The 22,580-nt window shown below is 42.9% G+C and overlaps 1 protein-coding gene across 4 annotated transcripts in view; it reads right to left on the bottom strand.

Moving 5' to 3' along the window:
* The window catches only part of LOC140127167 (uncharacterized), a 47,981-nt gene that overhangs the window by 21,054 nt on the left and 4,347 nt on the right, over nt 1–22,580 (bottom strand). For 2 of the 4 annotated variants that reach the window (XM_072147528.1, XM_072147530.1), the window contains exons 2-8: nt 21,121–21,240; nt 12,585–12,692; nt 12,432–12,497; nt 9,693–9,774; nt 8,692–9,042; nt 2,722–2,859; nt 1,400–1,429 (exon numbers count right to left, since the gene is read on the bottom strand). In XM_072147528.1, the coding sequence (XP_072003629.1) occupies nt 1,400–1,429; nt 2,722–2,859; nt 8,692–9,042; nt 9,693–9,774; nt 12,432–12,473 (643 nt within the window). In that variant the 5' untranslated portion in view covers nt 12,474–12,497; nt 12,585–12,692; nt 21,121–21,240. Of the gene's footprint in view, nt 1–1,399; nt 1,430–2,721; nt 2,860–8,691; nt 9,043–9,692; nt 9,775–12,431; nt 12,498–12,584; nt 12,693–15,125; nt 15,281–17,464; nt 17,818–21,120; nt 21,241–22,580 lie in introns of those variants that run through there. The other 2 variants (XM_072147529.1, XM_072147531.1) reach the window with 2 other exon arrangements.

Raw genomic sequence — 22,580 nt, 5'->3', positions numbered from 1 at the left:
AGAAGCAGCAAAATAAACATATAGGGAGTCATTTATCTTTTTCTCCCTTCCCTGAGCTATTTTTGTTGTCTAGTGAGTCTTTTTTTTGGGGAGTCTTTTTTATGGCACCTCTTTGGTCTTTGGTAGATTCAGGCGCAAACATCTGGAGGCAGGAGAAATGCAAAAACTATTTAGACACAAATCAGGTTTACTGCTACACGGCAAACTCAAGTGCACTTCTTGAAAAAGTTTGGAAAAATTGTGCAAATACCCCAATGCACCCAAAAAGTGGTGCAAGGGATTAATGAATTGGTGCACGGACTAAAAGGTTAAAAACTCCTAGACTTTCTTTTAGCTGGTCTCTTTTTGCGCCACACAACGAGTCAGAAAAATAGAAGCGCCAGAAAATGGTTGGATTCACAAGTGGCGCCACAATTTTGTGACAAAAAATAGAACAAGTCGACAACACCAATATTGTGTCGCCGACACTTCATAAATTAAGGCGCAAGGGGCGCAAAAAAGGGGAAAAAAATTTTTCCACTTGAAATGCTAAAATAAATTACCCCTATGTGTCTCAATCTACATGACCACTACCGACTATCACTATCCTCAGCAGTACACCACTGATACTAATAACAGCAAGCCAATTCAAACAAAGCACTGTACTGAATAACAGTTAAAGGGGTATTCCAGGAATCAGCATAATTCATATACAAGTGGGCACTCAAAATATAAGCTTATGTATAATTAGTTGTTATTTAAAATTTTGCTCTCCTTAGCAGAAAATGCTAGTGACATAGACAGTAATGAAGAATTAAAATGCTACCGGCCCTTTAATCAGTCCGTTAATTTCCTCTGCGCGGTCCGTCGCAGAAAAGAAGATGGCCGCTGGTCACATGTCCACATCACATGTCCTGTACCTGCCTGGGCAGGGTCATGTGATCACCACTACGTTTGGCTGTAGTCGGTTGGTTGCAGTGCATCCAGTATGGCCAGTGTTGTGGTGATGGCAGTTACACATCATTACTATGGTAACAGAGCAAGAAAACCTGTTACATCATCACTGTTAGCAGAGCATAAGTGGTAGGAGGAGTTACTGAGAACTAAAGGATCATGGAACTTGTAGTTTCCAGTGGCGGCCATCTTAGTGATAACTCCACCTACTTTAGAGAGGCCATAAATTTTGTAAATCATAAAATCATATTATTTTAGCTCCGTTTTGTGACTAATGACATTGAGTATTGTTGTATTCATTTATTTATATCATTAAGGGTTTTTGTGTCAGACGTTCATATTCCCGGAATACCCCTTTAAGCTTTAGCCTTCACTTCTAAAATTGGATGTCATGATCAGGCACACTCTATTATAGAAAAGTTACAGATTATGCATCCTTCAAAAATCAGTAATATAAGTAAATTACCTTGTGAGATTGGAAGAAGGACCTCATTTTCTGCAACAAAAAAAAAATTAATACATTTTTTACATGTTTTACTGTTAGCACTAGTACATTTTTACAGAAGTGGGCATTTTTAGACACTCCTAAACTTACAGTGTCCTTGCCATTCTTTTAAAATGATTAAATAAACTAAGATTTTAATGAAAATACCGCCTTGGTTGGAATAGCATGTTAGATTTGTTTCCATTGAACCGCATGTGATCGGTAACAAGCACCCAGTGTTTTGCATTGTTTACATACTCATTACCGATCTCACGCATTTCTATGGAAACTCATATGCGATTGGGCCGAGCCTTGCCCTGTTCCAATGGGATTTGCTTTTACAAACGCAATCTCTGCTTCTGGGAAAACTTACACACGTTGCCAATTGATGATTGGGGTGTTTTGGAGGCTGTGGAAAGGTGCTGTTTCTCTTTAATTAGGAAATAACTGGTTTTATAAATAAATATCCCCATTATTAAAGGGATATTCTCATGTGGGCAAAAACATTTAATTTAATTTAATTCATCTGCCATGTACATACATTTCTTCAAGTGAATGTTATTAAAAAAAATATCTGTGTCAAGAGAATTTCCCCTAAATGTAATCATATGGCTCCTTAGAAATGATGGACAGCTGTCCTTAGATACAACCACCACTGCTGGCTGCACAAAGGAACAAATAGTTTTTTTGCATGAAATGTCTGGGAGTTACTGCATGTCCCACAACCGTCCTGTGGTAATTATTGGTGAATCCAGATGGTCAGAGTGCAGCAGTAGTTGTATTAAAGGACAATCCGGGTGAGCATACCGCTGTGCGTTGGAGAGGAGGCCGCACACATGGGGAAAGATAGACTTTCTTTTAGCTGGTCTCTTTTTTTGCTCCACAAAACAAGTCAGAAAAATAGAAGTGCCTTAAAACGGTAAATGTAATCATATGGCTCCTTAGAAATGAAGGACAGATGTCCTTAGATACAACCACCACTGCTGGCTGCACAAAGGAACAAATAGTTTTTTTGCATGAAATGTCTGGGAGTTACTGCATGTCCCACAACCGTCCTGTGGTAAATATTGGTGAATCCAGATGGTCAGAGTGCAGCAGTAGTTGTATTAAAGGACAATCCGGGTGAGCATACTGCTGTGCGCTGGAGAGGAGGCCGCACACACGGGGGAAAAAAATGACCACTACATGTTTGTAGGGCTGTGGATGCAGCAGTGCATGCAGAGGTTTCCGCGTTTTGTGTCCTCACCCACTATAAGCAAGCTTTTTATTTTTACAATGTATATTACTAACATTTTACCACTTACCTTCATCATGTTTTTTATTTCTTTTCACTTTCCATTTATAATACAGAAAGAAGAAAACCAAAATGAAAGCCAAACTTGTAAGGCATATCCATGCTAAAATGTGATAGTTATGTTGTTCAATCTGGTCCTCAGATCTCCCTTGAAAGAAATTTAAAACATGTATAAATTTACATTTACTTATGCCACATTAACACATGTGTTTTGAAACGCAATCCAAAAGCTACAACCGAGATGACATGTTGTGGTAACATTGTGCAACCTCCCCCCCCCCCCCCCCCAAACACAGGGCCTAGCCTTTTCTTGGGGCCTGGAGGCAGCCGGGGCCCAGAATACCGGAGTGGTTGGCTTTTGCAGCCTAGAGCACGCTGATGTTCCGGTGCTTGGTATGGGGACCGGAGGGCTGTGCTACAGCCTGGCAGGTCTCCAGCAGGTGGTGTGTGCAAAAATATGGAGAGAGAGGCTGATGTACTGATTTTCCCTGGGGCAACTCCTGAGTGTCTGTAAGATAGGTCCCTGGGTAATGGATGAGGAAGCCCGTGGTGGTAAACAGCCGTATCCAGGGATCAGACGCAGGCAACGTTGTGCTCATGGAGAGTGGTCCGCAGGAATGGTGCACACAGCCTGATAGTAGATGCAGGCTGGGATAGTTAAGATGAAGCTGTGGACACTCATTTTTATAAACTTGTATATACTTATACGCACACATTTATGCACTCATATATACATTTATACACTAATACTTACAGGTTATTCAAACTCATACAGAATAAACACACACAGTATTTACACATCCATACATGTGTACACACATACTGTATACACACATCAAATTTGCACACATACTCTATAGTACATACACATAGTGTAATATATACATCATGTGTAAATATACATCATATACTAAAACATACAGTATACACTCACCGGCCACTTTATTAGGTACACCTGTCCAACTGCTCGTTAACACTTAATTTCTAATCAGCCAATCACATGGCGGCAACTCAGTGCATTTAGGCATGTAAATGCTCAAACCGAGCATCAGTATGGGGAAGAAAGGTGATTTGAGTGCCTTTGAACGTGGCATGGTTGTTGGTGCCAGAAGGGCTGGTCTGAGTATTTCAGAAACCGCTGATCTACTGGGATTTTCACGCACAACCATCTCTAGGGTTTACAGAGAATGGTCCGAAAAAGAAAAAACATCCAGTGAGCGGCAGTTCTGTGGGCGGAAATGCCTTGTTGATGCCAGAGGTCAGAGGAGAATGGGCAGACTGGTTTGAGCTGATAGAAAGGCAACAGTGACTCAAATCGCCACCCGTTACAACCAAGGTAGGCAGAAGAGCATCTCTGAATGCACAGTACGTCGAACTTTGAGGCAGATGGGCTACAGCAGCAGAAGACCACACCGGGTGCCACTCCTTTCAGCTAAGAACAGGAAACTGAGGCTACAATTTGCACAAGCTCATCGAAATTGGACAGTAGAAGATTGGAAAAAACGTTGCCTGGTCTGATGAGTCTCGATTTCTGCTGCGACATTCGGATGGTAGGGTCAGAATTTGGCGTCAACAACATGAAAGCATGGATCCATCCTGCCTTGCATCAATGGTTCAGGCTGGTGGTGGTGGTGTCATGGTGTGGGGAATATTTTCTTGGCACTCTTTGGGCCCCTTGGTACCAATTGAGCATCATTGCAACGTCATAGCGTACCTGAGTATTGTTGCTGACCATGTCCATCCCTTTATGACCACAATGTACCCAACATCTGATGGCTACTTTCAGCAGGATAGTTGGAATCATCTCAGACTGGTTTCTTGAACATGACAATGAGTTCACTGTACTCAAATGGCCTCCACAGTCACCAGATCTTAATCCAATAGAGCATCTTTGGGATGTGGTGGAACGAGAGATTCGCATCATGGATGTGCAGCCGACAAATCTGCGGCAACTGTGTGATGCCATCATGTCAATATGGACCAAAATCTCTGAGGAATGCTTCCAGCACCTTGTTGAATCTATGCCATGAAGAATTGAGGCAGTTCTGAAGGCAAAAGGGGGTCCAACCCGTTACTAGCATGGTGTACCTAATAAAGAGGCCGGTGAGTGTATATTTATATAAATTAATCATGTCCCCTCGTAGTTGTCTCTTTTCCAGACTACATTAATCTAGTTGTTTTAATCTTTCCTCATAACTAAGACCAGCCATACCCCTTATCATTTTTGTGGCTTTTCTTGAACCCTCTCGAGCTCCAGGGCATCCTTTTTATGGACCGGTGCCCAGAACTGGACAGTATATTCCAGGTGAGGCCGAACCAATGCCTTGTACAGTGGTAATATTACATCCCTATCACAAGAGTCCATACCACATTTGATACATGACAAGATCCTAATGGCTTTAGAGGCAGCTGATTTACATTGCATGAGTTATTCAATTTATGATCTACTAGTACTCCCAGGTCCTTCTCAACAAGGGACTCTCCCAGATTTACTCCCCAAGGACATATTTTGCCTTTGGATTATTAGCCCCCAGGTGCATAACCTTAAATTATCCACATTGAACCTCATTTTCCAAGTGGGTGACCAAACATTCAGTTTGTCCAAGTCACCCTGCAGCCTATGAACATCCTCCATAGACTGTATCACACTACACAGCTTGGTGTCATCTGCAAAAATAGACACAGTGCTATTAATTCCTACCTCTATATCATTAATAGATATATTAAATAGTAGTGGGACAAGCACAGAACCCTGGGGTCCACCACTCATAACTGGTGACCATTCCGAGTAGGAATCATTGACCACAACTCTCTGGATATGATCCTTCAGCCAGTTATTAATCCACTTGAAAATGATTTCTGCCAAATCAATAGACCTTATTTTACCCATCAGGCGTCTATGAGGGACAGTGTCAAATGCCTTTGCAAAGTCCAAGAAAACAATATCTACAGCAGCTCCTCCATCCAGGCACCTGCTCACCACTTCATAGAAGCAGATAAGGTTTGACAACTTCTATTCTTTGTAAACCCATGCTGGCTGTCACTTATTATACTATTTGATGTCACATACTCCATTATATAGTCTTTTACTAACCCTTCCAATATTTTCCCCACAATGGAAGTTAAGCTTACAGGCCTGTAATTGCCTGGCAAAGTTCTAGAGCCCATTTTATATAGTGGCACCACATTTGCCTTGCGCCAGTCACTTGGCACCACACCAGACATTACTGAATCCCTGAAGATTTTAGACAGCGGTACAGCAATAACAGAACTGAGTTCTTTAAGAACTCTGGGGTGTAACCCATCTGATCCAGGAGCCTTGTACACATAGATTTTATTGAGCTTAGATTGAATCATGTCTACATTCAGCCAGTCTAGTATATTACAGGATGCATGACCCCCACTGGCACCACCCATGTCAGAAGTTCTTTCTTCTATCGTATAAACGGGGCTAAAAAACCTATTAAGTGTCTCCGCCTTCTTTTGGTCTAGAGTTACTGATGCCCCATTTTCAGAATTAAGGGGTCCAACCTGTTCTGACCCTTTTTTTTTGCAATGATATACTTAAAAAATTTCTTGGGATTTGTTTTGCTATCTTTAGCCATCTGTCTTTCATTTTGCATTTTGGCTGATTTGATTTCCTTTTTACAGATTTTGGTAAGTTTTTGTAAGTACTGAAAGCCTCAGGTGACCCGTCAGATTTATATTTTTTAAATGCCCTCTTTTTCTTATTAATTGCCCTTTTAACTGTAGCTGTAAGCTGTGAGGGGTGTAATCTCGCCCCGTCTATATTTTTTACCTTGGATTAAATTTAGAAGTATGATGACCCAGGATAGATTTGAATTTCTCCCATTTAACATTAGTATCATCATTTGACAGTATTTGATCCCAGTCTATATCCTGTAGTGCAGCCCTGAATTTCTGGAAATTAGCCGCCTTAAAATTCAAAGTTCTATAATTCTATAAATTACACCAAAAATAATTTTCCCAAAGCTCTTCTGGCTTTGAATTTCAACCCACAAAGTTTCAGCCTCCTCACACTCTTCTGAGACCACTGTCTCATTCACAATCGCTTTTAAGTCTCTTCTGACACACAGACATACACCACCTCTTCCTTATTTGCCCTGTCTTTCTGAAAGAGTGCAAAAACTTGAATTTTAACACCCCATGTGATGCATCGAGCCATGTCTCCGCTACACCAACATCTAACTGTCACTGTAATACCAGAGCCACAAGCTCGCCTAATTTGCCTGTGATACTTCTGGCATTTGTGAACATACACTTTAATTTTCCAGTTATTTATCTGATTTAAAGTAATTTTACCAGCACATATATCTTCACCACTGTTCTGTAACTTGTGGATCTCCTTATCCACTACTTTAGTCCCCCATACACTGCCCACCTCACCACCCACCAACATAACCTGCCCCCTCTCTGACCTGTCTATCCCTTTAGTGTCTTCCTTTTCCTCCTCCCCCAATCCTGATTTAAATACTCCGCCACCCCTGCTAGGATCTTCTTGCCCAGCACAGCAGCCCCCCTTCCATTTAGGTGCAAGTTATCTGCGGAAAACAGCTTGTACCCCAATGAAAAGTCAGCCCAATGCTCTAGGAACCCAAATCCCTCTGCTTTACACCAGGACCTGAGCCATGCATTTAACTCCCTAAGCTCCCGCTGTCTGCTCTGTGTAGCACATGGCACAGGTAGGATTCCGGAGAATACTACCTTGGAGGTCCTTCCCCCCACTCCACACCACATTTTCCACCACATGCCGAACCCTGGCACCAGGGAGACAGCAAACCATTTGGTTGAGGCCAATTATTCTATGCGTCTTCCTGATTATAGAGTCCCCTACAACCACTATCTGCCTTGGCTTACCTGCACTCCCATCCACCCTACTACTAGCTGGTCTGCTCCCCCGGCTGTTAAGGAGAGCAGGATCCGCTAGGGCTGCCATTTCTGACACTGACCTCCTTACATCATTGCACAATTTTGCAATTTTGCTTGGATGTTCAGAGTCAGAATTGGCCTTCCTTTTCTCTGACCCCTTTCTACCACCTCTATGTACAGTAACCCAGCTACCCACCTGGCCCTGCTGGCTTACCTCTCCCCCCTCCGCTTCTACCCCGCTTATTGCTTTCTCAGCGTGCAGCATACTCCTCTGAAGATTGCATATATATATATATATATATATATATATATATATATATATATATATAGATATACCACTGAAGACTTTGTCAAACCAATGCAAACAGATGGTCTTCCTTTGGTATCCATTAAAAATATCCGTTATGACAGTTCACTTAGCAGATGGTAGAAACATAATGGGTGTCATTTACTAAGGGCCCGATTCGCGTTTTCCCGACGTGTTACCTGGATATTTCCGATTTGCGCCTATTTACCCTGTATTGCCCCGGGATTTTGGCACACGCGATCGGATTGTGGCGCATCGGCGCTGGCATGCGCACAACGGAAATTGGGGGGCGTGGCCGAACAAAAACCCGACGGATTCGGAAAAACCGCAGCATTTAAAAAAAAAAGTGTCGCAGGACTCGCGCATACCTTCACCAGAAATAGGCCGGTGAACTTCAGGGCATTCCAGTGGGCCTCGGGGGAACTTCAGCGCAGCAGCGCCACCTGGTGGACGTCGGAGGTACTACCTTAGTGAATCCCGGCTGGACCCGAATCCACCGCAGAGAGCGCGCCGCTGGATCGCGAATGGACCAGGTAAGTAAATCTGCCCCAATGTGAACATAGTGAAGAGGTTATCGGCTCGGATTTTGTGAGTAAACTCGTACTACCTTCAAAATCATTTGACTATTGACCACTGAATGCAGGGTTTCAGCCAAAACCACTTTTTCTGTACTTGCCTATGTGGCCGTTAAGTTTAATCAGAGAAAAGGGTCAATAAAAAAAACAGTATCATAAATAATCATAAATCATTAATCATAAAGTCTGGTAAGATCCTAAATATTACCTTCAACTGTAAGGTTCACATATTTTGTGACAAATCCTGAAGATTCCTTTAGAATGCTGTGACAAGAGTAAATCCCAGCATCTGATTCAGACAGGTTCTTCAGAAGCAATGACAGATTACCAAAAGGCAATAAGTCATAAAACATTTCTGTTCTACTTCGATAGTGATCTGCTTGATAATCAGGTTGGCTGGAACCATAAAAGAAGGTATGGACCACAATGTCATTTCCTGGTCGCTGCCAGTGAACTACAAGCATATTGTAATCAAATTCATCCTTGTATTTGACTGTACATGGAAGGAGGACATCTTCACGTAGTTGTGCCTTAACGTCTAAGGATGCAACGTGGCACACTGTCAGAAGAGAATGAACATATTTACTATACATTACTTCTGTTAAGGCAGCTATAATTTTTAGCACATATATATTATTTTACAGCACCATTGCGTTTTAGGATGCTGTACATGCAATATGAAATATAGAGCAGCAGAATATATTACATGTAAAAACAAGGAACTACTATTGTCCCATATGACTGTTTGTACTCTGTAATGTAGTATTTTATATATATATGTCCCCTATTATTTATAGATCACTATGGAATATAATGGCGCTATATTAATAAGGATACACACAGCTCTTGTGCAAGTGAAGGATGCCGATGTATTATCATAGTAGGCAGCCTGGACTTTCCATAGTTAACCACTTACTATATCTTGCTTTATGCTAACAGAAATAAGATTGATCAGTTTTGTAGAAAACTGTGTGATCATGTCCCCTTTCGAGACAAAAGGGGATAAAATTATGAAATAAAAATATTATTTTTAATTAAATATTAAAAATAATAATCCAGAAAAAGTGAAATCATTTTAGATATTGAGTTATAAGTAACCTATTTGAACACAATTGAAACTACAATGTATCCTACAAGAAATATAACAAAGATAGGGCTTTAAGAGCTGAACATTAATATAATAGAAAAACTGCCTCTGAATCCACTTACCTGGCATGAAAATCAGAGAACCAATTAACTTGATATATGTACTTTTAACAACAAGTAAGTCCTGGTTTCTTTTGAAATTCAGCTAAAAACATAAATATAAAGCAAATGTTAAAGGACTGTTAGGATCTACCACCAGGATGCAGGATTTTAAAGAGGACCTGTCACCCACATTTTCGGCACCAAGAGCTGCTTACTAAAGTAAGCAGCTGCTAGTGCTTGAACAAACGCTGCAGTGTTAGAGTGGTCCTAGGACCTATGAAGTTCTCGAGACTGCCGGCAGAGTTCCTGTAAGTCTATGCAGAATGCATAGGCTGACTATGTAATATGTTGCAATACATAAGTATTGCAGTATACAGGCAGTCCCCGGGTTACATACAAGATAGGTTCTGTAGGTTTGTTCTTAAGTTGAATTTGTATGTAAGTCGGAACTGTATACTTTATCATTGTAACCCCAGCCAAATTTTTTTTGGTCTCTGTGACAATTGGATTTTAAAAATGTTGGATTGTCATTAGAACAAGGATTAACAATAAAGCTTTATTGTAGACACCTGTGATAACTGGTATAGCTGTTTATTGTAGTCTTAGGCTAAAGTACAGTAAATTGCCAACATCCAGAGGTCCGTTTGTAACTAGGGGTCGTCTGTAAGTCAGGTGTTCTTAAGTAGGGGACCGCCTGTATTACATAGATCAAGTGATCAAATGATCACTTGTTCATGTCCCACACTGGGACAAAGTAAAATAGTAAAAGAAAAAGTTTTCAAAAAAAGGAAAAAAATTATAAAATGAATGAATAAAGATCCCCTTATGTCCCATCACATATGAAAATCAAATTTTATATTTAAAAGATTGAAAATCACAAAACACGACCTTGGGTATCACCACATCCAAAAGAACCCATAGAATAAAATAAAATAATTATTGAACCCGGACAGTGAATGCCGTAAAAAAAAATTTCACATCCAACATCATAAAAAAGGATAAAAAGTGATCAAAAAGTAACATTAGATACCCCCCATTGATGCACTTGTTTTTAGGAAAAAAGGCTTTAAAAATTATGCAAATGAGCCCAAGGGGCTCCAGGCTCCATTAACACCTATGGGGTCCAGACTCCCTCAGGCTCCTTTGCATAATTTTAAAAGCTTTTTTGTAAAAACCATGGCATAATCATGTCATAAGAAGCTAAAGAAGATCGGATCCTGACAGAGCGGTGAGAGCAGTGGCGAGGGTCTGGAGAGCACGGATAGGAGCACGGGTGTGCCTGCAACATGGGTATTGGGTCGCAAAAGCACTCGTGACAATAATGAGGATCCCCTAATATGGAAAGTACTGGCCCCTATACGTCCCAACAGGGAAATAAACAGGAAGCTCTTCAAAAATGTAAACTCCTACTGAAAAGCCATTTTCAAACATCAAGTATATACCTAATATCTTAACCCCTTAACGCTCTGCGCCGTAGCTCTACGGCGCAGAGGTATAAGGGAAGTATGAAGAGGGCTCACGGGCTGAGTCCTCTTCATACAGAGGTGGGGGTTTTTGCATTTTGCACAAAACCCCCACCGCTAATAACCGCGGTCGGTGCTTGCACCGATCGCGGCTATTAACCCTCTAAACGCCGCCCGCAAAGTCGTGGGCGGCGTTTAAAAGACGGCGGCGCGCGGGCGCCGTCATCTTTTTTTCGATCGCCACGCCCCCGAACGTCATCGGGGGGCGGCGATCGGTTACCATGGTAGCCTCGGGTCTTCTCTTGACACGAGGCTACATGGTTTATGCAGGTTCGTTACAATGAGCCAGTGGCTCATTGTAATGTAAGACCTGCAAAAACGCCATATATTGCAATACTGTAGTATTGCAGTATATGGTAGGAGCGATCTGATCATCTAGGGTTATTGTACCCTAGATGGTCTAAAAAATAGTGAAAAAAAAAAGAAAAAAAAAAGTTTAAAAAATAAAAAAAATTAATAAAATATTAAAAGTTCAAATCACCCCCCTTTCCCTAGAACGGATATAAAACATAACAAACAGTAAAAATCACAGACATATTAGACATCGCCGCGTCCCAAAATGCCCGATCTATCAAAATATAAAAACGGTTACGGCCGGCGGTGACCTCCGAGGCGGGAAATGGCGCCCAAATGTCCGAAATGCGACTTTTACACCTTTTTACATAACATAAAAAATGAAATAAAAAATGATCAAAATGTCGCACAGACCTCAAAATGGTAGCAATGAAAACGTCGCCTCATTTCGCAAAAAATGACCCCTCACACATTTCCGTGCGCCAAAGTATGAAAAAGTTATTAGCGTCAGAAGATGGCAAAAAATTTTTTTTCTTTTTTGTACACATTCGTTTAATTTTTGAAAATGTATTAAAACACAATAAAACCTATATAAATTTGGTATCACCGCGATCGCACCGAACCAAAGAATAAAGTAGGCGTGTTATTTGGAGCGAAGAGTGAAAGTCGTAAAAACTGAGCCCACAAGAACGTGACGCACGTGCGGTTTTTTTTCAATTTTTCCACATTTGGAATTTTTTTTCAGCTTCGCAGTACACGGCATGTTAAAATAAATAACATTACGGGAAAGTAAAATTTGTTACGCACAAAATAAGCCCTCACACAGGTCTGTACAAGTAAAAATGAAAAAGTTATGGATTTTTGAAGTTGGAGAGCGAGAAATGAGCCGGAAAACCCTCCGTCCTTAAGGGGTTAATAACATCTCACTTTACCCATTACTCACCTTTGATCCACCTACTTTCTCACTGGCAGGTTGAGAATCCATGATTAAGATCAAGAAAAACAACTCCTAAAAAAGCAATAAAATATAATTTATCATCATATCTTTAACCATACTTATCATGGTGTGTTATACTGTATTAAATAAAACTCTCACAAGGATGGCTGATGTTCAGAGGCTGTAAGCACTGTTCATTGATACAGCAGAGGTGTGAATATCCGAAGGTCCACTAGTTTCCTGTATACTATGAAGATTTCTGATGAACTGTTCCAATTGTAGACAAAATCCCCATTAAAAATTATACATAAAAGATAATACAACTGAATAGCAAGAAATAATAGCTACAATATTACCATAATAACACTTAGTACATAGTACATAGTTTATATATTATATAAGGTTGGAAAACAACACTGGGCCATCAAGCCCAACCTGTAAGAGTAAACAATTTTTTTTCCCCATAATCTGTGATATTTTTGCTCTCCAGAAAGGCATTCAGGCCCCTCTTGAACTTGTAAAAAGAGTCTGCCATAACCTCCTGTGGCAGAGATTTCCACAGTCTCAATGCTCTTATAAGAAAGAATCCCCGTCTATGGCGATAGTAGAATCGCCTCTCCTCTAAGCGTAGAGAATGCCCCCTTGTCCCAGCCACAGGCCTAGGTATAAAAAGATTGGAGAGATCCTTGTACTGTCCATTCAGGTATTTGTACATTTTAATAAGGTCTCCCCTTAGCAATCTTTTTTTCTAAACGGAATAACCCCATGTTTAGTAATCTGTCATTGTATTCTAGTCCCCCCCCCCCCATTCCCCTAATAATCTTGGTTATTCTAGTTCTACTATGCCCTTTTTATTCACTGGTGCCCAAATCTGTACACAATATTCTATGTGTGGTCTGACCAGTGATTTAGGGGCAAAAGGGCAAAATTATGTCTTTATCTTGAGAATCTATTCCTCTCTTGATACATTCCATAATTTTATTTGCTTTAGCAGCAGCCGCTTGGCTCTGGTCACTAAAATTAAGTTTACCAGCCACCAATACCCAAAAGTCTATTTCAGCTTCAGTTTTACCAAGTAGTTGACTATTTAGAATATAATTATACCTTTTATTTTGATGGCCGAAGTGCATAACCCTACATTTATCTACATTAAACCTCATCAGCCATTTCTCCGTCCATACCTCCACCTTCCATAAATCCCTCTGTATTTTTGTTCCAAAGGCCTCAGTATTAATTACTTTATACAGCTTAGTATCATCTGCAAATAGTGTACTATTAGAGATGCTATCCTGGAGTATCTCACTGTGCACAACCTTATAACCCAGCGTCAGCATGAATTTATGAGAGATCGGTCCTGTCAGACTAATCTGATTGGTTTCTACGAGGAGGTAAGTTCAAGACTGGATCTGGGGGACGCTGTGGATGTTGTATATCTGGACTTTTCAAAGGCATTTGACACCGTGCCACATAAAAGGTTGGTATATAAAATGAGACTACTGGGAATAGGAGAAAATCTGTGTATCTGGGTAAGTAATTGGCTTAGTGATAGAAAACAGAGGGTAGTCATTAATGGCACATTCTCAGATTGGGTTGATGTTACCAGTGGAGTGCCACAGGGGTCAGTATTGGGGCCACTTCTTTTTAATATTTTTATTAATGACCTTGTAGTGGGTTTACACAGTCAAGTTTCAATATTTGCAGATGATACTAAGCTGTGTAAAGTAATAAATACTGAGGTCGATAGTTTAGCATTACAGAGGGATTTGTGGAAGCTTGAGGGATGGGCAGAGAAATGGTTGATGAGGTTTAATGTAGATAAATGTAAAGTTATGCACTTGGGCCATGGAAACAAAAAGTATAATTATGTTCTAAACGGTCAATTACTTAGTAAAACTGAAGCTGAAAAGGACTTGGGGGTATTGGTGGATGGTAAACTTAATTTTAGTGACCAGAGCAAGGCGGCTGCTGCTAAAGCAAATAAAATAATGGGATGTATCAAGAGAGGAATAGATTCTCATGATAAAGACATAGTTCTGCCCTTATACAAATCCCTGGTCAGACCACACATGGAATATTGTGTACAGTTTTGGGCACCAGTGTATAAAAAGGATATAGTAGAGCTGGAACGGGTGCAGAGGAGAGCAACAAGGATTATTAGGGGAATGGGGGAAGGGTCGGACTGGGGTGCCTGGGGCCCACCAGTGAAATTGATTTTGGGGGCCCACCTACTACTGCATATAAATATTATGGGATGAGGAAATTTGTAAGCACTAGCGGGGGCAGTGAAGCAAAGGATAAGCTAATCCCTTTCTCCCTCCCTCCCTCCCTCTCTGCTAGAGCTCGGCTCTTGGTTTGTGTACAGGGGCTGCAGGGGTGACTTCACCTCAAGGCATTAATGTTAGGGATAGTATAAGAGTTACCCCTGGTTTCCGGGGCTTTCTGTTGGTGGCTATGCTGTGGTTAGGGATAGTATAAGAGTTACCCCTGGTTTCCAGAGCTATGGTTAGAGACGTAAGTGTTTGCACTGCACCAACTGATGACAATAACCCTACTCTGGTGTCCCCGCATCACATAGACAAGTCACACCTGTCTCTTTGACCCTATAGATATTACAGTACATAAGATGAGAGCGTCTCACACTAGAAGGTAAGTCAGGGACTACAATACTGATCGGACACAGGAAGAAGTAGCATCTTCTACCTTACAAGTGACTTGTCTTCTCCTTCACATCCAGAATCATCGTAAAATCTGGTTGCAGAATTTTCTGGCAGATGTGTTCAGCACTGGGAGGCAGATCCCCCTCACTGCGACCCTAAAAATACCACAGTTACTTACAGTATAATGTCACCTGGATAAAACAATGTCATACACACTGCCCCTCCCCCCAGATTTTAATAAGGCCGCCCAAACAAACAGCCACCGCCCCTCCATATTTTATTAAGGCCCCTGATACACACTGCCACCCCCCCCCCCTCCATATTTTATTAAGGCTCCCCGTGCACACTGCCACCCCCCCCCCCTCCATATTTTATTAAGGCCCCGCCCCATACGTGCTGCCATTCCCTCCGGCATCTAATGTTTGAGTGCTGCGCGCACAATCAGTGATAGTACTCAAGCAGCCGCTTCCGGCCGCATCTAGTACTCTTGCAGCCATCACTGTATACAGCTTCTCCCCCAGCAATCACTGTATACAGCTTCTCCCCCAGCAATCACTGTATACAGCTTCTCCCCCAGCAACCACTATATACAGCTTCTCCCCCAGCAACCACTGTATACAGCTTCTCCCCCAGCAACCACTGTATACAGCTTCTCCCCCAGCAACCACTGTATACAGCTTCTCCCCCAGCAACCACTATATACAGCTTCTCCCCCAGCAATCACCGTATACAGCTCCCCCAGCAATCACTATATACAGCTCCCCCAGCAATCACTATATACAGCTCCCCCAGCAATCACTGCATACAGCTCCCCCAGCAATCACTGTATACAGCTCCCCCAGCAATCACTGTATACAGCTCCCCCAGCAATCACTATATACAGCTCCCCCAGCAATCACTATATACAGCTCCCCCAGCAATCACTATATACAGCTCCCCCAGCAATCACTGTATACAGCTCCCAGACATCACTATATACAGCTCCCCCAGCAATCACTATATACAGCTCCCCAGCAATCACTGTATACAGCTCCCCAGCAATCACTGTATACAGCTCCCCCAGCAATCACTGTATACAGCTCCCCCAGCAATCACTGTATACAGCTCCCCCAGCAATCACTGTATACAACTCCCCCAGCAATCACTGTATACAGCTTCTCCCCCAGCAATCACTGTATACAGCTTCTCCCCCAGCAATCACTGTATACAGCTTCTCCCCCAGCAATCACTGTATACAGCTTCTCCCCCAGCAATCACTGTATACAGCTTCTCCCCCAGCAACCACTGTATACAGCTTCTCCCCCAGCAACCACTGTATACAGCTCCCCAAGCAATCACTATATACAGCTTCTCCCCCAGCAATCACTGTATACAGCTTCTCCCCCAGCAATCACTGTATACAGCTCCCCCAGCAATCACTATATACAGCTTCTCCCCCAGCAATCACCGTATACAGCTCCCCCAGCAATCACTATATACAGCTCCCCCAGCAATCACTATATACAGCTCCCCCAGCAATCACTGTATACAGCTCCCCCAGCAATCACTGTATACAGCTCCCCCAGCAATCACTGTATACAGCTCCCCCAGCAATCACTGTATACAGCTCCCCCAGCAATCACTGTATACAGCTCCCCCAGCAATCACTGTATACAACTCCCCCAGCAATCACTGTATACAGCTTCTCCCCCAGCAATCACTGTATACAGCTTCTCCCCCAGAAACCACTATATACAGCTTCTCCCCCAGCAATCACTGTATACAGCTTCTCCCCCAGCAACCACTATATACAGCTTCTCCCCCAGCATTCACTATATACAGCTTCTCCCCCAGCAATCAGTGTATACAGCTTCTCCCCCAGCAATCAGTGTATACAGCTTCTCCCCCAGCAATCACTATATACAGCTCCCCCAGCAATCACTATATACAGCTCCCCCAGCAATCACTGTATACAGCTCCCCCAGCAATCACTGTATACAGCTCCCTCAGCAATCACTGTATACAGCTCCCCCAGCAATCACTGCATACAGCTCCCCCAGCAATCACTGTATACAGCTCCCCCAGCAATCACTGTATACAGCTCCCCCAGCAATCACTATATATAAATATACACACACATTACACCTATATTTACACCCTTTACATGGTATACCTGCATATACACACATATACATATATCACATGTAAAACTTGTATATGCACATACATATATATATACACACCTATACCATTATATACACACATATAGAACACATTACACCTATATATACAGCTATTACATGTTATCAGTCTATATACAAGCACATGACATGTTGTACATATATACATATGACAAAACACACATACACAGGGAAGACACACACATATACACATTACACTAACCTGGTATACAGCAGCAGGTCCAGGTCAGGCAGGGGATACATCATGGCAGTGGATGGAGCTGTCTCCTCTGTGCAGCAGGCCCGGGCTGGTGGGCGGGGCTTCTCCTGTCAGCTCTGCCCGGGCTGCACCTCCAGGGAGACCAGCCACAGATTTGAATGTGGCGCTCCTACTCCTCCTTCCCCTGGCTCCTCCAGGCTGCTTCTGTGGTAGTGACACAGGAAGCGCTAGCAAGGGCTTCCTGTGTCACAGCAGCGCCGCACAGGACGCCCTGCGCGGCACTGTAAGCAATAGTACTTGCATCTGAATGATGCAAGTACTATTGTTAGTAGTAGAGGAGCAGCCTCCATTAAAGGCCCATGCCATAGTGACAGGAGTCGGGGCCCACCGGGGGATTCACCGGCCCCCCGGTGGGCCAGACCGACCCTGAATGGGGGAAATAGAATACAATGACAGATTACAAAATTTGGGATTATTCAGTTTAGAAAAAAGACGACTGAGGGGAGACCTCATTACAATGTACAAATACCTGAACGGACAGTACAAGGATCTCTCCAAAGATCTTTTTATACCTAGGTCTGTGACCAGGACAAGGGGGCATCCTCTATGCCTAGAGGAGAGGCGATTTTACCATCAACATAGACAAAGGTTCTTTACTATAAAAGCAGTGAGACTCTGAAACTCTCTGCCGCAGGAGGTTGTTATGGCCGACTCTATGTACACGTTCAAGAGAGGCGTGGATGACTTTCTGGAGAGAAAAAAGATCACAGGTTATGGGGATAAAACATTTATTTAATTCTTGAAGGTTGGACTTGATGGACTTGAGTCTCCTTCCAGCCTTATATACTATGATACTATGATACTATGATACTATGCATACACTCTATGATGTCATTAGTAAATATTTTAAAAAGAAGGGGGCCAAATACTGACCCCTGTGGCACTCCATTGGTAACTGCAACCAAATCTGAGAATGTGCCATTAATGATGAACCTCTGTTTTCTATCACTAAGCCAATCGGTTACCCAAATACACAAATTTTCCCCTAGTTCCAGCAGTCTCATTTTATGTACAAACGTTTTATTTGGCACTGTGTCAAATGCCTTGGAAAAGTCCATATACACAACATCCACAACCTCCCCCAGGACCAGTCTAAGAACAGGACCATTCCCTCATAAACCAATGCTGATACTGGGTTATAAGACTATGTACAGTGAGATGCTCTAGGATAGTGTCAGGGGTGACCCCGCCATCCATGTTTCGGATCGCGGGTGCACCAGTGCACTGCCCGGCCCCGGTCTGCTGTTCCCGTGTTCCGTTGTGTTCCCGTGTTCCTGTGTTTCGTGTTGTTCCCTTGTTCCGTGGTGTCCTGTGGCGGTCCTGGTGTCCTGTGGTGGTCCTGCCAGTCATCCGAGGTCCTGCCAGCCTTCCGAGGTCCTGCCAGCCTTCCAAGGTCCTGCCAGCCTTCCAAGGTCCTGCCTGCCATCCGTGGTCCTGCCTGCCGTCCATGGTCCTACCTGCCATCCGTGGTCCTTCCTGCCCGTGGTCTTCGTGTCCCTACCTTGGCTCCGCTCCCGGGTTGTGGCTAAGGTTGTTATCCCCTGCGGTGGTCCAGGGAGTCCACTGACAATTCCCCTGAGATTGTGACAGATAGCATCTCTAACAAACCCCTCCAATATTTTCCCTACAAAAAAAACCTTTTTTTTATACTGGCACCACATTTGGTATGCAGCAGTTCTGTGGAACAGAACCAGTCCTTAATGAATCTTTAAAAATAAAAGCCCGTCTATTGCAATACTTAATTCATGAAATACCTGGCGGTGTATGCCATCCGGGCCCTGTGATTTGTCTATTTTAGTGGTTGTGAGGTGGTGCCGTACCTCTTCTTGGGTTAAACTGGTGACATTTAAAAGATAATTTACATTATCCCTTATCATGTCTTCCACCAAGGGATTTTCCTGGGTAAAGACATTTGAGAAGGCAACATTCAATATATTGTCCCTTTCCTCATTTCCCTCTACCATGAAACCCAAGTTATTCCTCACAGGGCCCGCACTCTTTCTTGCCATTTATATAATTACAAAATAATTTGTGAGCCATAATGAGTCATCGCTAGCTTGGTGTTTTAGGTTCAATAAAGATTTTATTAAAACATAAAATGAACAACGGGTATAAGTACTGTAATTACCATGAGACACATACATTGCATGAATATTGCAGAAAAAACAATAATCCAAATCACACATTACTCTGGTGCAAATAGTATATGAGAAAAACATAAAGCGGTGACCACAATACATAACAAAATGTAGTTCTTCATCCCGCCTTCCTTTAAAAAACCACCACAACAAATACCTAAACTAAATAAAACCCATACAAAGACATCATACACCAATACACACAGCCATACTGACACACAAGACAACATTTACAAGCTGGGGAGGAAGGGGAGAGCATCCTATCAAATAACTGCAAATTACAAACCTCTAATAAAAAGATCAAACTGTGGGGACTCTCTAAACCAGGGGTCCCCAAACTACAGGCTGTGGGCCACATGCGGCCCTCGGACCGTTTCTATCCTGCTCCCATCGCTTGGAGCACCAGCACTGGACCCCCCCCCCCAGGCCAAAGGCTTTCGGCAGCCGGGCAGGGGCCTCCGTCCATCGGGACAGGAAGCTCCTGCCCGTCACTGTATGGTGCTCGATGCGGCCGGAAAAGACCACTCGAGCACTATTATTGCAGGTAGAGTGATGTGGCCGGAAGACAACCCCGGCACACATCGCTCTTTGAACCTGGATGCGCGGCTGCGTGATGACGTCATCACGCGGCCGCACACCCCTTCCTGTCCGGCAACAGCCATAAGAAAGAAGACGCAGGAGCCACTGCCAAATGTGAGTACAGGATTTTTTTTTTAAACAGCAGTAAAAAGATTGTGGCGGCCGGGGGCCCTAATATATGAAATAATTATGCGGGCAGCATAGAAAATAATTAATGGTGAAGGGCAGCATAGGAAATAATTAATTATGAGGGGCAGCATAGGAAATAATGAATTATGCGGGGCAGCACAGGAAATAGTTTATGGTGGAGGGGCAACATAGGAAATAATTAATGTTGGAGGGGCAGCATAGGAAATAATTAATTATGAGGGGCAGCATAGGAAATAATGGTGGGGGAAAGCATAGGAAATAATTATTTATGAAGGGCAGCATAGGAAATAATTAATTATAAAGGGCCGCATAGGAAATAATTAATTATGAGGGGAAGCATAGGGAATAATTAATGGTGGAGGAAGCATATGAAATAATTAATTATGAGGGGCAGCATATGAAATAATTAATGGTGGGGGCACACAAACCAAGTCCCTCAGCAGATTATCATTTAAGTGCCAAGACTGAACCTTTTGTGGAGGGGCTCCTATCCAGAAAGCGCCGGGCTATGATCTAAACACAGCAGTCTATCCATAGAGCAGAGAGGAGAAAGATCAAGAAGACCATGAGACACAAACTGGTAGCCCAATCTACTGTACGAGTAATGGGAATAAGCATGGTAGCTATAGTCCCAAATCCCAGGGTGGAGGACCCTCCAGAGATCCACTAATTTTAAGCTTGATAACTCCTGCTTAAGTCTACGGGTTGCAGCAAAGGAAACTACCAACCTACCTGAGGTCGTATCTACAGCTACGTCCATCGGCATGTTGAAATCACCTCCTAGGTTAATCGGGGAGCCATCCGCGAACTCCCATAGATTGTGCAAGGCCTCAATTCCAAAAGACACCTACCCTGAATTCGGAAAAAAATACAGATTAGCAAATGTCAATACTCTGCCTGCCCAATTTATCTTCACAAACAAGGATCTCCCTAACGAATCTGACAGAGAGTCGAGAATTTGAGGAGAGAAAGAGTAATGGAAGGCATCGTCACCCCTTTAGCTCTATGTATGGGGCTCGTGGAGTGGAACCATTTGTTGTAATATCTATTTTTACCTGCCGGGACACAGTTAGTCTTATAATGGGTCTCCTGTAGAAGAAGGACCATAGTTCTCTGCCTGTGAAGATGGTACAGGATCTGCCCACACTTGCTAACGGCTATTTAACCCCCTAACATTATAGGAGCTAAATGTTAGTGAGGACATGTTTAGCAGTTAAGCGTTGGATAGGATGAGATACTTAGGGAAAGGAAAGAACACTCCAAGATAAAACTAAACAAGACAGCAAGTAACCAGATAAACAGACAACACACCAGACACACCCATGCTTTGTGTAACCTTACCTAAGGTAGGCTACCGTGTAAAACTACAGCGGAAAGTAGTCCTTATTAGATATCTAGAGCGACCGAACCCAATCAACTGACCCAGAACCTATCCCGACTGGGGGAGATAGTCAAAGTACAGTGCCAGTGACAATACCCTGCCCTTCCCGTGTGAAACACCATAATTATTCCAGTATACATTACAACATTTCCAATCTGCCTCTGCGCTTTTGGCTTCTGAGCAACTTTCCAGACGTGGTGGAACAGGTGGTAACACCGTCATGGCCGGCTATTCCAGAAGAGCTATTTGTGGTAACACGAATGTTCCATGAAAAGTTGGTAGATCACCCAAGTCCTTGAACGTGGCCATTCTGTCCCCCTTCTTAGCATGCAGCTGGAAAGGGAACCCACATTGATACGGGATCTCTTTTCACGTAGAGCAGTTGATAGCTTTCTGCAGCTGCAGAGTGTGCTTGGCTAGATCTAGCAAAATAGAGACAGAGCAATTCCTGAAAGAGATGACTTGTCATTCTCTCGCTGCCCTCAAAATGGCCTCCTTCTCCTTATAAAAATGGATGTGGCAAATGATATCTTTGGGTCTAGCGGGACCTGAGCTTTTATGTCCAAGGGCATGATGAACACTGTCCATTTCCAATCTGTGTGAAGTAGAGGGCCCCAAGAGCTCCTGAAATAACTGGGTGACCACAGAATCCAACTCTTGTGGAGGCACTCAGATAGTCCCCTTATCCGCAGGTTTTTAAGTCTGTGACAGTTCTCAATGTCTTCCTGGTGTCTTCCAGGAAGTCTTCAACCCGACCTCCTATATGAGCCACATCCCATCTTACCTCCTCCACTACCTTTTTGTGAGAGTC

The sequence above is a fragment of the Engystomops pustulosus genome, chromosome 4 (assembly GCF_040894005.1).
Source record: "Engystomops pustulosus chromosome 4, aEngPut4.maternal, whole genome shotgun sequence".
NCBI classification, from domain to species: domain Eukaryota; kingdom Metazoa; phylum Chordata; class Amphibia; order Anura; family Leptodactylidae; genus Engystomops; species Engystomops pustulosus.
The sequence above is the reverse complement of the archived record's forward strand: the minus strand, read 5'-3'. Positions and strand labels throughout refer to the sequence as shown.